This window comes from Zea mays, unplaced genomic scaffold, assembly GCF_902167145.1.
Source record: "Zea mays cultivar B73 unplaced genomic scaffold, Zm-B73-REFERENCE-NAM-5.0 scaffold_568, whole genome shotgun sequence".
In the NCBI taxonomy this organism is placed as follows: Eukaryota; Viridiplantae; Streptophyta; class Magnoliopsida; order Poales; family Poaceae; genus Zea; species Zea mays.
Window position 1 is genome coordinate 10,913 of NW_023367221.1, and position 21,461 is coordinate 32,373.

The 21,461-nt window shown below is 44.7% G+C and overlaps 2 protein-coding genes across 2 annotated transcripts; both read left to right on the forward strand.

The window, feature by feature from the left end:
* The first annotated feature begins 1,920 nt into the window (after positions 1 to 1,920).
* Positions 1,921 to 5,048, forward strand: LOC118475686 (membrane steroid-binding protein 1-like). Its single transcript, XM_035963930.1, has 2 exons — positions 1,921 to 2,503; positions 4,452 to 5,048. The coding sequence occupies exons 1-2, from the start codon at positions 2,196 to 2,198 to the stop codon at positions 4,738 to 4,740; spliced, it is 597 nt and encodes a 198-aa protein (XP_035819823.1). The 5' UTR covers positions 1,921 to 2,195; the 3' UTR covers positions 4,741 to 5,048.
* Positions 5,049 to 16,034: 10,986 nt separating this feature from the next.
* LOC118475687 (membrane steroid-binding protein 2) lies at positions 16,035 to 18,663 on the forward strand. The gene is made up of 3 exons (XM_035963931.1): positions 16,035 to 16,474; positions 16,560 to 16,842; positions 18,044 to 18,663. Exons 1-3 carry the CDS (start codon positions 16,297 to 16,299, stop codon positions 18,366 to 18,368), a joined length of 786 nt encoding a protein of 261 aa, XP_035819824.1. The 5' UTR covers positions 16,035 to 16,296; the 3' UTR covers positions 18,369 to 18,663.
* Positions 18,664 to 21,461: the final 2,798 nt, after the last annotated feature.

A 21,461-nucleotide genomic window follows, 5' to 3' on the forward strand; every position in this document is an offset into this window, starting at 1 on the left:
ACTCGACTTGGCTCAGCGGTGGCGCGCGCGCATGCATGACACATTGTTGGCACCTTTTTGGGCCAAACACTTATGATCCCATAGATCTCGTCTGTGGGGAACGAGACCTTGGGGAACCTCTCTACGAGGTGGTGGACAGTCAGCAGTTGGTCGCTGGACGGTCCGTGGTAGGTCTCTATACTGTTCGTGATGTGCGCAGAGATAGCAATGAGCTCTTGTAGGACCTAGATCTCGCCCCTAGGAGGGACCCCATCAATGGGAAAGATTCTAGGGTTGTCTCGGGATCGGCAATGCCACCTAAGACGCCTCTAGATGATGTAGAGTCGAAGAGCGGTAAAGATTAGAAAACTACAACGAGGGCTACACTATGTCTACTCCTAAGGCATGATAATGGTAAATAAGGTAATTGGATTGGTTCGATTGGATTGTGTGTATTCTCAATTGGTCGTACCTCTTCATAAACTGGTTCCAACGAGCCTAACTGTATGGTTGTTGTAAAGATCCTATTTTATGGACGAAATAAAGCATTTAAATCAATTTTTTGTTTCCATGCACGCCAATCCATTTCCTTTCAACGCACATTCTTCTATCCTAAATTTGTGTGCATGCAACTACAACGATATCTAATATTGTGAGTTCTACTTTTTCATTATTGATCTTGTTAAGATGATATGATTGCAAAACTTCCATAAAACAGTGTCACCTCCAAGTGAGAACACATGTACGCTTGTGGTGTAAAGCTCATCAACATTATATATCCATTTTGCATCACAATAATCCTCCAGTTGTCCTTGGGTATCGGGTATAGTGGACGTCGTAACTCATGTTCCCTTGTAGATAGCACAACTTCCATCAAGGGCATGCCAATGATAATCCTCTAGATTATAAACAAATTGGCTGAGTTTGCTCACAACAAACAAGATGTTAGGCCTTGTTGCACTAGCCAAATACATACGAGAACCAATGATTTGAGAGTATCTCAATTGATCCCATGTTATTATGTTATTTTTTCTTAATAACACACTTGTGTTATAAGGTGTTGGAGCATATGTGCAATCTCTATGTCTAAAGCGACTTAACAACTTTTCCATATAATAGGACTGCACAAGAGTTACCCCACTATTTCCTCCTCCTCTCAATAGCTTTATGTTAAGAATAACATCATCCACTTCTAATCTTTCATTTCAAAGTTTAGACAAAAAGTATTTCACTTCCTTAATGACATTAAGATTATTCAAATGGTAAAAACTAAAACTATACATGAATGGATATTCAAATCATGGTTGTTGTTTCCAAACTCAAACTCATACCAATCTAGCCAACAAAACTTATATAGGATTATGTTTGTATTTTATAATCAGTATTAAGCATAAATGAAAACGTAATAATGTACTGACACTTTGCTAGTTTATAGTAATTGTTGATGCCAATGAACTGCGGGTGAAAACGTTGTGCTTGCTCTGTCGCGTCCGAGATAGAATGACGACAGATAGAATGACAACGTGAAATTCTCTGTCGGTAATAGCTCTCTATCTCCATCCTCGTGACGAAAATGTTTACCAGCGATGATCCCACGAACACTTGCGAGAATATTTCTTTCTCATACTCGTTCCTCGCGGGGATAAATATCCGACGAAGATCCTCGTTCGTGATTAAATCATAATTAAAATGTACATCATTTGTTATTAACACAAAACATTGTCACCTATACATATTATCAGATGTAAGGAAGCGTTATATCTATATCAAAATAAACGCAGTTATATAATTAGTGATCTTTTAATAAGATAATTATTTATTTTGACCATTAATATTACACGAAAACATCGTCACGTGCAAATTTAACGAACGAGGATCGGAAATGTTTCGCCGTTTTCATCTCCATTTACTTGTAGTAGAATTTTTTTCTATTTTCATACACATAGGAAGGAAACTTCTACATTCACAATTTTCAATGGAAGATTTTCCCACGAAAAATCAGGGATCGGATCCCTTCTCATTTCTAGTCCGAGATCACCCCTCTTCATAAAAATGCTGGAGATATTTTTCTCCGCCTCCTCATTCACTTTCCAAGTTGTCCGAAAAGACCAGACTACCCTGTTCCCCCGAAGTCAGAGGGGGAGAGGAGGCTAGGGATAGAGCAGCGTCATCGCACCGCTCGCCGGCGAGCCAGATCATCAGTGAGGAAGGCAGCGATGGCGGTGGTGGAGCTGTGGGAGACGCTGAAGCAGGCGATCGTTGCGTACACGGGCCTGTCTCCGGCGGCCTTCTTCACGGCTGTGGCGGTGGCGGCCGCTCTGTACCACGTTGTGTCGGGGCTCTTCGCGGCCCCGCCCCCGCCGCCGCCGCGCCCACGGGAGGAGCCCGAGACAGAGCCGCTCCCTCCTCCCGTGCAGATGGGGGAGGTCTCCGAGGAGGACCTCCGCCAGTACGACGGCTCCGACCCTAAGAAGCCGCTCCTCATGGCCATCAAGGGCCAGATCTACGACGTCACCCAGAGCAGGTCTGTTCCTTGCACCAAAACCAAACTTACCCCCTGTTTTCATGGATTGATGGTTGTCCTAGTGATCAGATTTTGTTGCGGTGGCCCGATTCTATCGTTCTCGATTCGCGAGCCATACAATATATTATTATGTCCTATATGTAGAAGAAATGCCGTCCCTACTTGTTGTTGTTGTTGTATGATTGTTGATGGAGTTGCATAATTGGCCGGCTCTGCTGTACTATTTGGGTGACCTGACCGAGTGCTGCTTGCTGATTTTTTTAGCGCATAATGATTGAGTTGTTCACTGATAGCTAGCTACTTCTCCAAGTTTTCAGATGTAACTATAGATTTGTTTTTTCTGATGATTGGAGTATCCAGGAGATAATATTGCTTGAATTTACAAGGTTATGAATCTGGTGGAATTTCTCGTTTAATGTCTTGGCGTGTTAGGGGCATCAGTTGCCTGGGTGGCACTGGCAGATATGGACAGTGTTCTTAAGGCGTCGCCAGGCGCCCGGGCAAAACTGGCTGCCTTGCTCGCGATACCCGCCTAGGCGCTAAGGCGGTTGTCTGGTGCACTTGCTCGCCTAGGCGCCTTAAGAACACTGGATATGGAAACTATCAATCAATTGCTTTGTTGTTTGTTATCAGGACGTGTTGCAGGTTGCAGCATTTGTAACTGTCTGTAGTTCAGCTCGTTGAGGTAATAGATTCATGATCTATTGAGTTTACTGGTCACAGCAACTTGGTTTGGTTGATTAGTAGTTGTGCAATATGTACTACCTCTATGGTTAGCATTATGAGCTGCCGCTATGGTTAAGGTGTGAATCCCAGGAAGCAGGTTCACAAGAAACTTTTGGGGCCTTGACATTGATTCCCTAATGTTTGTTGGGATTGCTTTCGCTGAATTTTCCTTTTGTTGTTTGGATGATCTATTAAGCAATATATCTAACCAATTTCTATTTGTTTAGAATCGTTTTAGCACCAATTGACTGTATGCCAGCTGAGATGGTGGCATTAGAGTTGATAATGAAGAGTATGGGTCTATTTGGCAGAGCTCCACCACCGAAAAAGTGAATCTGGATCTCAAATTCACCATGAATCAATGCCACTATGGATCTACTGTGGATCTGTTTGGCTACACAATAGCTCCAAATCCACGAAACTGAGGTTTTGATGAGAATAACCTGGTTTACCCTTGGGATTTTATGAACAAACATGACTCATACCAAAAAAAAGAAAGGAAAAAAAAGAAAAAAGGAAATAAAAGAATGGACAAGCACACAAATATCTCATGCACACCACACGACATACATGCACGGGGAATTTCAGCATGGCCCTTGGTTCCTTTCGTCTGTGCATAAGCTGGGTTTTGTTGTTGCTTCTGTAATTTGTACACTGCACTGTTCCCGTACTTGCTAGTGAAGAGATGTGGTAAATATAGGTAGGTCTCCTAAACCAAAAAAAAAGGTTGTGATCTTTTTGCTTGTAAAGTGTTCTGATTCATTGGAGACGAGTGCTACTTTTGCATATGCTTTTTAGTTGTGCACTGGTTGACAGGAAGAATTAGTGAAAGCTGCTTTGATGGGTTTTCTTTTCTGTTGCTTTATTCTTTTTTTCTAGAACTTTTGTGGTTAGGTCTGGCAATGGAATAAGATATGTGATACCTCTTAGCTAGCTCTTTTGTATGCAAGATGCAGTTGCTGGTGGCTGCTGTGTTTCTAAAACATCTTAGATCTGTTATATTATTACATGCACATCTCTACCTTCGATATTTGCACATTGCACGGCTGTCCATGCGAGACACATGCAAGGTGGAAGGGTCACTTTTATATTATGCATGCTTTATGTAGTGTTTTATTATTCAAGGACAGTTGTGCAGATTTGGCGAGCACCCCCGGCCCTTTTCTTACTTTGCATATCGAGTTCTGTACATGTAACAGTTTGTTAAAATGACCCTACGCAGAATGTTCTATGGACCTGGCGGACCTTACGCCCTGTTCGCCGGCAAAGATGCCAGCAGAGCTCTAGCGAAGATGTCGTTCGAGCCACAGGACCTCACCGGCGACATCTCGGGCCTAGGTCCGTTTGAGCTCGACGCCCTGCAGGACTGGGAGTACAAGTTCATGAGCAAGTACGTGAAGGTCGGCACGGTCAAGAAGAGCGTCCCTGTGGAAGGCGGCAGCACCGCGAGCACCACTGAGGCTGATAAGGCACCGACAAACCGAAGAGAAGCCAAGCGAGGCGGTGGTTGAGGAGAAGGAAGCCGCGGCTAATGAAGGTGCCCAGGAAAACTAGAGCTTTTCTGTGCATGCGGCAATAATTCGACATGGTCCCATTCGGGTCGTGTCAGGGCCCTGCTATCCTCTCGTGTCTCGTGTCGTATATCAGCAGCTATGGCCCGTGTGATTGGATACGTCCATCTGTGCCAGCGCCGTGGTGCTCTATAATTGCTGTTAGTCCCTTGTGGCCTTGTGTTCGATCGGATAATCGGTGCTCTTTTAAAATGAGTAATTTTCTTTGCAGTAGTACCCTAAGATTATCATACGTAGTCTTCACCGAAGGTTCCTTGTAATGTTTCGCGCGCGTGGGGATATGCCATGAAAGTGTCGTGTGGTTCCTGTCAACGTGCGTGGCATTGAGCCAGAATCATGTGTTCTGAGGGGTTGAATGGCACGGTAAAAGTCCAATTGTGCTTGTGGAGTCCTGTCATCGTTTTGAAAACAGCTGCAACCGTTTTGAAAATTGACGTTCATAATGAAGGGATCTTCCTCAGGTATTCCACTAGCTGTGTTCTTCCAGTTCATAATGGTTAGGTAGATGCCTTTTTACTGTTGTGTAATAAGACAAATGTCCAGCGCTACCATGACACACGATGGACCATTCTCTCTTTATACATAGAGCTCGTACCGAAATTCCCAACTCTGGTACAGTACAGTTCATGTTACGAAAGACCAGTTTTAAAGGGTAACAACAAAGCTTTAGCAGAGGAAAGAGCGCTTTTAAAGGGTAACAACAAAGCTTTGGCAGAGAACGGAGAAGATGGGATTGCTATGTTCATTCTGTTTGCTAACCAAAAAGCTCATGTTTCCTACAGGATTTTGTAATACTCAAGTTGTATACCAAGTGTAATGAAGAGAGTTCCTCATTTTGTGTGTTTCATTTGCATCATAAAAAGAGCACCTATGTAATTGAGAGTGACTAGATAAAACAATTATGCTAAAATAAAGAAAAAGTGCATTTGTTGGAGTTTTATGTGTTGTGCATTAAATAAAACCGTAATGATAAAAAAATGATAAGGTAATAATTATTGGAAGCTTGATTAAGCCACATTGAAAACTAGGGTTTAAAAGAAGTAGAGAAATGTTATGAAAATAAAGAAAATAATGTAAATATATTCCAAAAATTTGTATTTCATATTCCAGAATATGATTTGACAACAAATGTGCACAAGGGTTGAAAACTAAATTCAAATTCAAATTTAAAAGAAAGAAAGCAGAAAAACATAAAAAGAAAAAGAAATAAACCTTACCTGGGCCCTGAGCCACGAATTCGGCCCACCGGGGGGGGAATCCCGCGCTCGGCCCATTCCTGGACTCAGCCCCCGCACGCCCGTCAGCCACCCGCGCGGGCCACCTTCGACACGAGCTTGCGCCGACGGGTGGGCTCCACTCGTCAGCCTCCCTTGCGTCGCGCTTCGCTCTCTCGCTGCGCCGCGGGACCCGCTCTGTCAGCCGCTCGGTCAGTGTATCACCCGCGCCCGCTGCTTGAGTCACTGGTTCTTCGGTCCCACTTGTCGGGATCGTCCCCTTCGCGTAACAGAAATCGCGCGGAGGCTTCGGCTGCCGTTACGACCGGGTCGCTCGCCACCCCGCGGGAAAAGCGGAACTGTGGGTCCGAGCTCGCGGCGTTGTGGGGGATAAGACCCTCTGGGACCTCCGCAAACCCCCGCTCGCCCCGTATTGCTCTGCTCCGCCATCGGGAGGATCCACCACCGCAGCGCAACCCGCACCATCGCCATCGGCGCCGCGTCCACGATTTAGTACTCGGGTGCCTCGCCGTGCTTCGGGGATAGGACCGGGGCCTCGCTACGGGAGAAGGGCGGCCGGTGACCTCGGATTTCGTCGACCCTGGCGGCGGCGATTGCTCACCGTCGCGGTGTTGTCGCCGCGGAAGCACTGCGCGCGGGAGCAGCTTCACCAACCTTCCTAACGCCGGTAATGACCCTCCCATCGTGTTCACTGTCGATCGCTCATGGATATGCACTAGAAATCGAGTCGGGACTGACTCTGGGGGCCGGAGCAGGGCGCACGACGGCGAAGGACCGCCGTAGGGTGTGGGCGGCGCCGCCGTGACCCGGTAGCTCAGGGTAGGGGGCAGTGGGACCGTCTGATCTTATCGGACGGTCTAGGTTCGAACCAGCGTGAGCCGTTGATGCGGGGATGGTCGACCCAGATCAGGACTCCCATACCGCTTCGCGTCATTTAATCTGTGCCGTTGATCGTCGAATCCACGATCCGTATCGGGTTTCGCTATTTTCAATCGCTACCATCGATTCCGGATCCAGCGGGCCGGATGGCGTACCGGTTCGCTTAGATGTAGATTTAATCTGGCGCGCCCAAGTCTAATCCAACGGCCGAGGCTCGCCCATACCGCTTCATTGGCCGTTTTGCTAAAGAGCCCTTCGCTTATTAGATAATAAACCCGCCGTCCATACGTTACTATTCACTGTGTCTATGATATCTTGCGCAGAGACCCCTGAGTTTTCTGGTATTTGACGCCCAGTCCCGAGAGCATTAAAAACAGAGAAATTAATATTAGAAATTCATTTTTAATACAAAAACAAATCTAGAAACTTGTAAAATGCATAGAAAATTCATTTTAGCTCCAATTGAGTCATTCCAATTTCTAAAATTTTGTAATATTATTCTCTGTCATTTAGAATCACTGTTTTAACATGAACTCTGTTAGAAAATAAATTTATCATCTAATCCTATTATAATCACCTTAAATCTTAGGAAATTCATAACTTAAATTCTATAACTCCAAATTCAGTGATTCCAGTTCCTATGGGTTCATTTTAATGTGTAGATTTTTACTGTATATTTCATTCATCTGTTTGGTGTGATGTTGATTTTGGCTATACTATGTATGTATTGTGTTGATGCGAGTAGACGAGCAAGCTACTGTGGAAACTGAGGTTCAACAAGTAGAGATAGCTGAGCAGGAGCTCATTACAGGCAAGTTGTGCCCTTGATCACTTACTTTTCCCAGCCATGTTCTTATTAATTTTAATGATCTGCATAGGTTAATTTTGATGGGAACCTTTATGTACCCCAGTTTTGATTACCTCTATACCTTGTTCACCCCTGGAATATTTTTTTGGGTAGTACTTGCTATTGCTTTATGTGGATTGGGTATGGAGATTCATTATTCATGATTACTCTGTTATTATCTTGTTATTATTGTTGTTCATGTTAAGATCATTAAATTAATGGGAACATGGAGCGACCACCCGGGAAAACAGTGCTACCACAAGGGTTTAATGGGACGCCCTTGGCTGACTAATTAGGAAAGCTAGTGGAAGACTACCTTACCCGAAAGGGGCAAGGGCAGTAGGGGAGAGGTCAGTGCGGGGAGGTCCCTGGTTGATTTTGCTGCGATGGCTATCAGCCAGGAACCCTTTACTGGATCTTCCCATAAACTGTAGCGGGTTTTCGGAAGCTAGTGGAACTTTGTAAAGGCCTCGTAGTGGATCCCTAGCCATTCACCTCGGTAGTGTCTAAGGGCCTTGCAAACCCAGGCGACATGGGATACACGACTTGTGGGTAAAGATGCGCAACCTCTGCAGAGTGTAAAACTAGTATACTAGCCGTGCTCACGGTCAAGAGCGGCTCGGACCCTCACATGATTAAATATGGAACTTAAATTCAATTTGACATTTGCATCGCATTTGGGATTATTTTACTATTACTGTTCTTTATTATTATTAAGGTTTGGTATTTACTTACACTTAGTAATTGCTAATAAAAGTTGGACCAACTTATAAAAGCAATGCTCAGCCTCAACCTCTATTTCATTGATCAGCCTTACACTACATGAACTCCCACCTTTGGTGAGTTCATGCCACATTATTCCCCGCAACTTGTTGAGCTATGAACGTATGTGAGCTCACTCTTGCTGTCTCACACCCCCCCACAGGAGAAGAACAGGTGGTTCAGGAGGAGCCACAAGGCGAGGAGTATGATCTGATCTAGGTGGCGTTTCTCAGTCGACATTGGCGCCGACGATCCTTAGTTCGTTTTATATTTATCTTTATTTTGTAATAAAACTTCCGCTATGTAATAAATACTCTGATGTATTATGACATTTATCTCTATACACTCTGTTATTATATATGTTGTCTTCTTGGCGCATGTATGAGATGCACCCGGCTTTGTCCTTTAAAACCGGGTGTTACAGAAGTGGTATCAGAGGAAATGTTGACTGTAGGACGAGACCTAGATAGAAATGGACAAACCCTTTCCTACTTACCTTACTCTGACTCATTCTATACTCATCTCATCTTGATCTTGTCTCACCTTTTGCTACTCTACTCTGATCATTCTTACCTTTTCTACTCCAAGACAAGACGGATTTCACACCTTGGAATCCCTACCCCTATGACATTCTTAAGAGTTAGGGAACCTAAGACAAGATCAAAACTATTTTCTATATTTAAAAAAAAAATGTTGTTTGATTGTTCTGATGATCAATGCCTGATTTGCTTCTTTGATTGATTGAAATAGTATAGATGGGCATCTTAGCATGTACCACCATAAGATAATGAATTAGCTTTAGTAGGTGACACACTTAGCTAATAAATCCCCCAAAGTAACATGCTTCGTAATCACTGCCTTGTCTACAATCCTTTCTTTCGTCCCCTGTGTTTCTAACCCAGATGGGCTACCCCTATAGTGTTAGAAGAGAGCACTATAGATGTGACCCTTGGTATGTCATGGTTAAGAAGGGCAGTCTATACACTGTGCTCAAGGAACTTAAGAAGCAGTTAACTGAGTTACAAGAGGCTAGGTACATTCGTCCGAGTCTTCACCTTGGAGAGCACCGGTTTTGTTTGTACAGAAGAAATATGGATTGCAAGAGATGTACGTGGATTATAGGTTCCTTAATGATGTTACCATGAAGAACAAGTACCCGTTACCCCGCATTGAGGATTTATTTGATCGGATGAGAGATGCTAGGATATTCTCGAAGATTTATCTCCGATCGGGTTATCATCAAATGAAGATTAGGCCATTGGATATTCCCAAGACGGCTTTCTCGACCCAATATGGATTATATGAGTTCGTCATTATGTCATTTGGTCTAACTAATGCACCAGCTTATTTTATGGATTTGATGAATAAGGTGTTTATGGAGTATTTGGATAGATTCGTCGTGGTGTTCATCGACGATATTCTTATCTATTCTAAGAGTGAAAGTGATCATGAACAACATCTAAGGTTGGTGCTACAGAAGTTACGAGATAATCAACTCTATGCTAAGTTCAGCAAGTGCGAGTTTTGGATTGACAAGGTGTCATTCCTTGGTCATATTATTTCTAATGGAGGAATAGCTGTGGATCCTGCTAAAGTAAAGGAGATAATGGAGTGGAGAGTGCCCACTACAGTTATGGAGATTCGGAGTTTCTTGGGATTAGCAGGATATTATCGGAGATTTATTGAAGGATTTTCTAAGATTGCTAAGCCCATGACATCGCTTTTGGAGAAAGGAAGAGAATTTAAGTGGGACGAGAAGTTTCAAGACAGCTTTGATCAATTGAAGAAAAGATTGATGTCGCCACCAGTATTGGTTATGCCCGACCTACAAAAAGGATTTGATATCTATTGTGATGCATGTGGCCAAGGCTTAGGATGTGTGCTTATGCAAGAAGGACATGTGATTGCCTATGTGTCTCGTCAGTTACGGAAACATGAATTGAACTACCCCACTCATGACTTGGAATTGACAGCCGTTGTGCATGCGCTTAAGATTTGGAGACACTATATCATGGGGACCAAGTGCCAAGTATATACGGATCATAAGAGTTTGAAGTATATATTCACTCAGAAGGATCTCAACCTTAGGCAACACCGTTGGTTGGAGCTTATTAAGGATTATGATTTGGAGATTCACTATCACCCGGGCAAGGCAAATTTGGTTGCAGATGCCTTGAGTCGAAAGGAGCATGTTCATTCAGCTATTGTTGCCCAGCTACCTGATGAGATTGTCGAGGACTTCAGGAGACTCAACCTGGGGATAGTTGCTCATACTAAAGGAGTTACGATTGATGTGGAACCTACTTTGGAGCAAGAAATCCGCAAAGGTCAACTTGATGATGCTAAAATAAAAGAGATTAAGGATTTGATTACTGAAGGTCAAGGTCCGGAATTCATGGAAGACGAGCAAGGCACAGTATGGTTCAAGGATCGAATATGTGTCCCTGAGATTGATAGTTTTCGTGAGACTATTTTAAAAGAGGCCCATGACTCGGATTATTCTATTCATCCTGGTAGTACCAAGACGTATCAGGATTTGAAGTAGAAATACTGGTGGTATGGATTGAAGAGAGATGTGGCTGCACAAGTGGCTATGTGCGATGTGTGTCAAAGAGTTAAGGCTAAACACCAGAGGCCAGCTAGATTATTGCACCCACTTAAGGTACCTGAGTGGAAATGGGAAGAGATTGGCATGGATTTCATTGTTGGATTACCCCGCACGTCTGCTGGATATGATTCTATATGGGTGATTGTGGACAGGCTAACCATGGTAGCCCACTTTATTCCAGTGAAGACCACGTATTCAGGTGCCAAGTTGGCAGAGTTGTACATGGCACGGATTGTATGCTTACATGGTGTGCCAAAGAAGATCGTGTCTGATCGAGGATCACAGTTTACCTCTCGATATTGGAAGAAGTTGCACGAGTCATTGGATACAAGATTGAATTTTAGTTCGGCTTACCACCCACAGACTGATGGGCAGACTGAGAGGACTAACCAAGTACTGGAAGATATGTTAAGAGCTTGTGCCCTTAAGCATGGTGGTAGTTGGGATAAGAGTCTACCGTATGCGGAGTTCTCATATAATAATAGCTATCAGGCCAGCTTGAAGATGTCACCGTTTGAGGCTTTGTATGGCAGAAAGTGCAGGACTCCCTTGTATTGGAATCAAACTGGTGAAAGGCAGTTGTTTGGACCTGAGATTATACAAGAAGCAGAAGAACAAGTTCAGCAAATAAGGGAGAATTTGAGAACTGCACAATCCAGGCAGAAAAGTTATGCTGATACCCGGAGAAGACTGCTTGAGTTTAAAGAGGGAGATTATGTCTATTTGAAGGTGTCACCACTCCGGGGCATGAGAAGGTTCAAAGTCAAAGGAAAGTTGTCCCCTCGCTTTATTGGACCCTTCTTAATCTTAAAGCGAGTGGGAGAGGTTGCATATCAATTGGAGTTACCAGATCATCTCGCGGATGTTCATGATGTATTCCATGTATCTCAGCTGAAGAAATGTCTCAGGGTGCCTGAAGAACAGTTACCAATGGAAGACCTTAGTGTTCAAGAGGATTTGACTTATGCTGAGTACCCCATCAAGATTTTGGATACTTTGACTCGAGTTACGAGGAATAAGGTTATAAAGATGTGCAAAGTGCAATGGAGCCACCACGGTGAAGATGAAGCAACTTGGGAAAGAGAAGAAGAGCTTCGTATAGATTTTCCCCACCTTTTCTCTAGTTCTTCTTAAATCTCGAGGACGAGATTATTTTAAGGGGGGTAGGATTTGTAATACTCAAGTTGTATACCAAGTGTAATGAAGAGAGTTCCTCATTTTGTGTGTTTCATTTGCATCATAAAAAGAGCACCTATGTAATTGAGAGTGACTAGATAAAACAATTATGCTAAATAAAGAAAAAGTGCATTTGTTGGAGTTTTATGTGTTGTGCATTAAATAAAACCGTAATGATAAAAAAATGATAAGGTAATAATTATTGGAAGCTTGATTAAGCCACATTGAAAACTAGGGTTTAAAAGAAGTAGAGAAATGTTATGAAAATAAAGAAAATAATGTAAATATATTCCAAAAATTTGTATTTCATATTCCAGAATATGATTTGACAACAAATGTGCACAAGGGTTGAAAACTAAATTCAAATTCAAATTTAAAAGAAAGAAAGCAGAAAAACATAAAAAGAAAAAGAAATAAACCTTACCTGGGCCCTGAGCCACGAATTCGGCCCACCGGGGGGGGAATCCCGCGCTCGGCCCATTCCTGGACTCAGCCCCCGCACGCCCGTCAGCCACCCGCGCGGGCCACCTTCGACACGAGCTTGCGCCGACGGGTGGGCTCCACTCGTCAGCCTCCCTTGCGTCGCGCTTCGCTCTCTCGCTGCGCCGCGGGACCCGCTCTGTCAGCCGCTCGGTCAGTGTATCACCCGCGCCCGCTGCTTGAGTCACTGGTTCTTCGGTCCCACTTGTCGGGATCGTCCCCTTCGCGTAACAGAAATCGCGCGGAGGCTTCGGCTGCCGTTACGACCGGGTCGCTCGCCACCCCGCGGGAAAAGCGGAACTGTGGGTCCGAGCTCGCGGCGTTGTGGGGGATAAGACCCTCTGGGACCTCCGCAAACCCCCGCTCGCCCCGTATTGCTCTGCTCCGCCATCGGGAGGATCCACCACCGCAGCGCAACCCGCACCATCGCCATCGGCGCCGCGTCCACGATTTAGTACTCGGGTGCCTCGCCGTGCTTCGGGGATAGGACCGGGGCCTCGCTACGGGAGAAGGGCGGCCGGTGACCTCGGATTTCGTCGACCCTGGCGGCGGCGATTGCTCACCGTCGCGGTGTTGTCGCCGCGGAAGCACTGCGCGCGGGAGCAGCTTCACCAACCTTCCTAACGCCGGTAATGACCCTCCCATCGTGTTCACTGTCGATCGCTCATGGATATGCACTAGAAATCGAGTCGGGACTGACTCTGGGGGCCGGAGCAGGGCGCACGACGGCGAAGGACCGCCGTAGGGTGTGGGCGGCGCCGCCGTGACCCGGTAGCTCAGGGTAGGGGGCAGTGGGACCGTCTGATCTTATCGGACGGTCTAGGTTCGAACCAGCGTGAGCCGTTGATGCGGGGATGGTCGACCCAGATCAGGACTCCCATACCGCTTCGCGTCATTTAATCTGTGCCGTTGATCGTCGAATCCACGATCCGTATCGGGTTTCGCTATTTTCAATCGCTACCATCGATTCCGGATCCAGCGGGCCGGATGGCGTACCGGTTCGCTTAGATGTAGATTTAATCTGGCGCGCCCAAGTCTAATCCAACGGCCGAGGCTCGCCCATACCGCTTCATTGGCCGTTTTGCTAAAGAGCCCTTCGCTTATTAGATAATAAACCCGCCGTCCATACGTTACTATTCACTGTGTCTATGATATCTTGCGCAGAGACCCCTGAGTTTTCTGGTATTTGACGCCCAGTCCCGAGAGCATTAAAAACAGAGAAATTAATATTAGAAATTCATTTTTAATACAAAAACAAATCTAGAAACTTGTAAAATGCATAGAAAATTCATTTTAGCTCCAAATTGAGTCATTCCAATTTCTAAAATTTTGTAATATTATTCTCTGTCATTTAGAATCACTGTTTTAACATGAACTCTGTTAGAAAATAAATTTATCATCTAATCCTATTATAATCACCTTAAATCTTAGGAAATTCATAACTTAAATTCTATAACTCCAAATTCAGTGATTCCAGTTCCTATGGGTTCATTTTAATGTGTAGATTTTTACTGTATATTTCATTCATCTGTTTGGTGTGATGTTGATTTTGGCTATACTATGTATGTATTGTGTTGATGCGAGTAGACGAGCAAGCTACTGTGGAAACTGAGGTTCAACAAGTAGAGATAGCTGAGCAGGAGCTCATTACAGGCAAGTTGTGCCCTTGATCACTTACTTTTCCCAGCCATGTTCTTATTAATTTTAATGATCTGCATAGGTTAATTTTGATGGGAACCTTTATGTACCCCAGTTTTGATTACCTCTATACCTTGTTCACCCCTGGAATATTTTTTTGGGTAGTACTTGCTATTGCTTTATGTGGATTGGGTATGGAGATTCATTATTCATGATTACTCTGTTATTATCTTGTTATTATTGTTGTTCATGTTAAGATCATTAAATTAATGGGAACATGGAGCGACCACCCGGGAAAACAGTGCTACCACAAGGGTTTAATGGGACGCCCTTGGCTGACTAATTAGGAAAGCTAGTGGAAGACTACCTTACCCGAAAGGGGCAAGGGCAGTAGGGGAGAGGTCAGTGCGGGGAGGTCCCTGGTTGATTTTGCTGCGATGGCTATCAGCCAGGAACCCTTTACTGGATCTTCCCATAAACTGTAGCGGGTTTTCGGAAGCTAGTGGAACTTTGTAAAGGCCTCGTAGTGGATCCCTAGCCATTCACCTCGGTAGTGTCTAAGGGCCTTGCAAACCCAGGCGACATGGGATACACGACTTGTGGGTAAAGATGCGCAACCTCTGCAGAGTGTAAAACTAGTATACTAGCCGTGCTCACGGTCAAGAGCGGCTCGGACCCTCACATGATTAAATATGGAACTTAAATTCAATTTGACATTTGCATCGCATTTGGGATTATTTTACTATTACTGTTCTTTATTATTATTAAGGTTTGGTATTTACTTACACTTAGTAATTGCTAATAAAGTTGGACCAACTTATAAAAGCAATGCTCAGCCTCAACCTCTATTTCATTGATCAGCCTTACACTACATGAACTCCCACCTTTGGTGAGTTCATGCCACATTATTCCCCGCAACTTGTTGAGCTATGAACGTATGTGAGCTCACTCTTGCTGTCTCACACCCCCCCACAGGAGAAGAACAGGTGGTTCAGGAGGAGCCACAAGGCGAGGAGTATGATCTGATCTAGGTGGCGTTTCTCAGTCGACATTGGCGCCGACGATCCTTAGTTCGTTTTATATTTATCTTTATTTTGTAATAAAACTTCCGCTATGTAATAAATACTCTGATGTATTATGACATTTATCTCTATACACTCTGTTATTATATATGTTGTCTTCTTGGCGCATGTATGAGATGCACCCGGCTTTGTCCTTTAAAACCGGGTGTTACAGATTTGCACCTGTGCTTTCCCGATTTTGCACCTGTACTTGGGGGAAGGGAAAGAAAGGGTGACCTGACCGACGGGCCCGCCACGGCAGTGAGCGAGGGCGATGGCCGATGACACGGCTGGATTGCGGCAGATGCTGGCCAGGACGCACGTGCAGGGCCCTGGGCCGCAGCAGCCCAGTGGGGCTCGCGATACTGGGCCAACGAGGAAAGCGGGCTAGGGCACGGCCAAAGCAGGTCGACTGCACAAGAAAGAGGGAGACGAGGTTTTCCCTTTCTCTCTCTTCCATTTTCTATTTCCAAACCAAATTCAAAAGATTTTGAATTCAAAATAAATTTGAACAACCACACACATCAAAACATAGTGTACCAGCATCTATGCATAGCATTTGAATCAGTTCATTTAAAAAACTAGGAAAAAGGGGGGAAAATCCTACGTTAGAGGGCCTTGAAGTTTCTTGCACTGCAGGCTGCAGCACTGCTGCCCGGGACTGGCACACCCCAAGTAATTCCAATCAAAGTTGTTTAACTGGCACAAAGTGTGTGAGCAAGATTTATGTATTTTCTTCCGTTTGTATCGAATTAGTTATTAGGGTGAAGGAGACATCTTCCACCCCACTGCATCCAGCAAGTGTTCTGAATGGCTTCTTGCTCCTCTGTCCGCGCCGCACCATCGCTCCCCGTCTCGGCGCCGCCTAGCCGGCGGCGCGCGAGTACGGCCGTATGTCTTCAGGGTGTTCGCCGCAGCAGGGTCGCGTCCTGCCGCGTGCGGTGTAGCGCCGGGGCCGGGCAGGGCGGGGTCAAGGTCCCTGCGAAGCGTAAGCTCTCGCTCGCACTGAATCCGTAACCTCTCGTGTAGAGTTCGCGTCGGAGTCTGACCTGTTTTATTGGTGGATGCCGCAGTGGCGGAGCTGTGGTCGGCGGCGAAGGGCGCGCCTCCTCTGGCCGTGCTCGCGGGTGTGGCGGCGGCGGTGGCGATATACAAGGTCGGGTCCAGTCTCCTTGCGCCGCGCCATCCTCCGCCCCGTCGGCTGGAGGCCCAGACGGCCCCGCCGCCTCCAGTCCCGGAGCCGGTGCAGGTGGGCGAGATAACGGAGGAGGAACTACGGCAGTACGACGGGTCCGACCCCGAGAAACCGCTGCTGATGGCCATCAAGGGGCAGATCTATGACGTCTCAGAGAGCAGGTTGCTTCCTTTGAATCCTTGATTGCTTCAGTCCTAACCTTTAATTATTCATCCATTTCGTCCTAATCGCAACTCGCAGAGCTGCTGTGCTCTGTTGTACTAGTCACTAGTCAATCGTGGTGAACCAGTAGCTTTTTCTTCTTCTCTTCACTTGTACAACCGATGCTCTCCAAAACAAGGCGGAGTTCTGTTGTGCTACTTAAACGAACCGTTCTGAATGTGGGATGCCAAAGAATTGAAGGTTGTGACCAACCAGATGGATCGAAACTGACTAGTGGATTTTGGGTATGCTTGCCTAGTGGCCTGTCAGTCAAAGGGGTGGCCAGCTGTCTTTGCGATGGAGCTTCTGATGCTTGGCCTGTACGTTTAGCTATTAAGTGTATAACATGGTATTTAGCGATTGAACAAATTTTAACGTAGTGTCTAGCTGCCTATCCTCACCAGCACACATATGGTATTAACACTCTTGGTATCGATTGACTTAGGACTAGGATATGATATGCCAAAGCAGTATAAGCAATAAGCTAAGGGCATACTTATGTCTCTTCGTATTCTTTCTCTTGCCCATGCTTTTTTGGTTGTATCCGCAAGAACACGGCCATGCCCTTATTTTGTTTTCTCTACAATCTGAAGGTTGCTGATTTCCCCTCATGGATAGTACAACCATGAACCCTTTGAGAAGAAAATGGATGAAAGATTTGCGCGACAATTAAGAAATGTAGGAATGTGCTAGAAAACTCCTGCACATTGTGCTTAATTTCTTCTGAACATGTGCTCAACAACCACCAACCCTAAATTTTTATTTTGTGTGTGAACAAATCTAGTTGTGCTATGAGTTATAAGCTGTAGTGATAAATGTACCAGTTTCAGATTTTGTTGACGTCTAACTGAATCTCCTATTTTGATGGAATAATGACTTCCATGTGGTGCTATTGAAAGCTTTTGGAGAGCAACAATTCCATTTAGACATAGCTGCATTGTGATCAAATCTAGTTTGAGGCATAAATTGTTTTAAACAAGGTTTTTGTTTCCTCCGATGAAAATAACTAGATCATGTACCATTTGCAGTTCAAATGCCATGGGCCTATCAAAATATTTGTCTTGATGATGCCAGTGGCAATTTACCATGCATAGCATATTGTGGTTAGCACTTATGGCATTCTATTCTTTTCCCTCTTTTTAATCGGCTTTCCCTGTGCAGGATGTTCTATGGACCTGGCGCAGCTTATGCTCTGTTTGCTGGTAAAGATGCCAGTAGGGCATTGGCTAAGATGTCCTTTGAATCACAGGATCTGAATGGTGATATATCTGGTCTAACGCCAATGGAGCTCGGCGCCTTGAATGACTGGGAGTACAAGTTCGCCACCAAGTATGCGAAGGTAGGAACCATAAGAAGAGCAGCGCCCGTCGAAGTGGTTTATGGCAACATTTCGCCTGAAATGAGGGAAGAAGTTAGTGAACCTGTGGTTGAACCTGAGCTTGAGCCTGAGCCCGAGCCTGAGCCGCATGACGACGATGCACCATGAATAGGAAAAACACAAAGACATCAGTTCGGGTAGGAAGATGAAATGGAGGGCGGCACACTGCTTATAATGTTCAGAGGTAGTCAGAATTTCGAAATAATGAAAAGCCTCATAGGCTCGTACTTGTTGCGTGGATATTCAGAAAGAATAGTGTCTAAATTTAAACCAATAGTAGATGTGTACTCTGTAGTAGGATTGAATTGTTGGATATGTACATGTCATTCTTCTATTTTCGTGAAACGTGTCACTTCCTGATCTCTTTACTATGCAAATGCGCAAGAACACTCTGCATACTAAATACTTTGGCTGACACCATATGCTCGTTCCTTGCTTTCAATCAGTGCAGGAGTAACACACCTAATTATATGTTTAAGAGATCCTGAATAATTATTTTGGAACAATGAAAGAGATTGCATGGAAATTTCACTATTACAAAGCTGACCTTTGTAAGGTTATGCATCACCAAGTAACTAGTAACAAATAAATCTATCGCTTAGGCACAGTGATTTCTGCTTAGCTAGAGCCACGAGTTGATGAACTACGCAATCCAGGATTTCTCTGCCAGGATTTTTCGCCTGTCAGATTTCGAAGCCCTTCGGGCTCAATACGTAACGAGTCTTACAAAACAGGTACAAATTTGATTTCGCCAGCCTGTAGGCAAGGCAGCCTCGATCCCTTTGGATGTCAGGAGTTATTCTAGTTAAATGCTTATTCGCAGATGCTTATAAACTTCTATGAACATGCGCATGCAGAGTAAACATCTTTGAAAACTAGGTCGATAATTCTTTTAGATGGAATTAATAAAGTTATTATAGACGTCTCGCTGTAGATAAAAGTATCGTTTATCACTATAAGCATAAAAACAATTAGATCATGATATATTCGCTTATAGAGTGAATTGAATTTTCGGAGAGTCAAATTAAGATGTACTGGCTCTTTCGCTGTTGTGTGTTGTCATTTTTGGTTGTTCACGCTATCACCAACACAGGATTAAAAGGAAAGGCCCACTCTCTCTGGCCCACATATCAACAACTTCTATCGGCTGCATGACATTTATGCTATTTAGCACCACACCGCCTGCTCACAGGAGATGGCACCAGCTTAAAAGTCATGTCCTCAGTGTTGCAATCGCCGAGCAGTTAGCGGCTGTTTGTAACCTGAGCGGGGGCAATAAAGTGGTGTGGATGCCAATTGTGGCAGCTGGATCTGGGTCTGGTGCTGCAATCTGTGGCCCGCCCGTTCCAAGTTGGTAGTTGGGCTGTGGCCGCTTTGGCGAAGGCCGTAGCGTTCGAGCCTTTAGAGTGGCGGGCAATGCGTGAGGCTGGTTTCACAGAGCAGCGAATACCGTCCACTTCCAACGGTGGAAGGATTACGGGCAACTGCACTCCAGGCCCACCTAGGCCTAGGCGCTCTTTCTGGCAGACCACCATTTTTTTTGCTTGTCTTGCCACTGCAGCATTTGTCCAACCAGCAGCGTCCAGCGAAACCACTGTCGTCAATCGATTATGTAGGTGATTTGAGCCTCTAGGCACTGCTTCTCCATTAGGGACACCGGTCTCTCGTTTTCTCCATCGATGATTAGCCAGCCTCCTTTCACTGAAACAGATAAATTCTGCGATTAGCAATACGCATGCTAATACAACGTGATGTTGTGCTCTGCAGGATATGATAGCGGCCTGTATTACAACTGCAGAGAGGATACTTTTGCTTGTCATATGATAGCGGCATGTATTACAACTGCAGAGACTATCTACGGTAGCGTTTGGTTTCACCCAAATTCTAGTAATCCAAATATTCTCAAGAGATTTGTACTATCTTCAGCGTTTGAATCTATAGTTTTTTTGCATTGGATAATGTGCCAATTCTCCAATATCTCCTATTATCAAAGGATGAAAGTGATCATGTGATTTTGCTTTGGATAGTGACACCCTGCATCATCTCACATGTCCCAAATCCGTTGAAACCAAACAGGGCCTGTGCCTAGTTCAAGATCATTTGGCAGCTACCCGCATTGGTGATCCCATCCCACCAAACTCTGCACACCTGAAGCGTGGTGAGCTCACATAGTTTTATTCCAAGGTGTGTTTGTTTTTATATGGACTAATTTTTAGTCCCTCCATTTTATTACTTTTTAGTTCAACTAAAACTCGATTTTTAGTTTCAGTATTTAACAATTTATAGAATAAAATGGAGGGACTGAAAATTAGTCCCTAGAAACTAAACATCTCTGTTTCATAAGTTTGGCAATCAGTTGTTGGGAACTTTTAGCAGAGATGAGACCTATTTGCTCTAGCGGTGATCCTTTTGTTAATCTTCGAACACTTGTCCGACATGCTGCTTTCGGATGTCCCTGTTATTTGGGGTGGCATCTTAGATCGGTGCAGGTTCCCCTGGATGTTTTCTCCTGTTGAGCAGTATCTGGCCTTTGGAAAAAGAAGCACCAGCTGCTTGGTTCCAGCGAGGCAGCGATGGAGAACTGATATGCTTTTCAAGCACCCTTGGCCACCACCTGTGCTACTGCATTTTACTCATGCTGGTGCTGTTATGTGGCCGATGCAAGGGTCGAGCTGACAAGAACTCCCAAGTTACTGCTACTCAGGGGTTCGAATCATGGTTCAGTCTCTTTTCCCAGGCTACTCGAAGGTTTGACATGTTTGCTGCTATGGTTTTCTGTACACTTGAAGAATCTGATAAACCTATCGTCGTCGTCTACAATATCAAGGAGAGAGGAACGCCAGCTATATGGGCCGCCTGCTGCTGATAGAGGGCCATGGGCTTTTGACTGCAAGGCGAGAGGTGTCAGATATGACTTGTGTGTTCTGTTCTGAAACAGAAACTATCCATCATCTTTTTTGTTTGAATGTTTTTTGTGTGATTAAGAGTATTTGGTTGGACTTGGCTGAAATTCTGGATTTAACTGGTGCTGGAATTATGAGTTTGTAGCATCACTCTGGATTGCTTGTATTAAAAACATGATTTAACTAATGTCTAATGTGGTGGATGCTGTGAGTTTATGGTGTCTGTGGAAGTAAAAAAAATATTTTCAGTGCTCTTTTTGGACAAAGAGTGAAGGAGAATACACGGAAACATCAACAA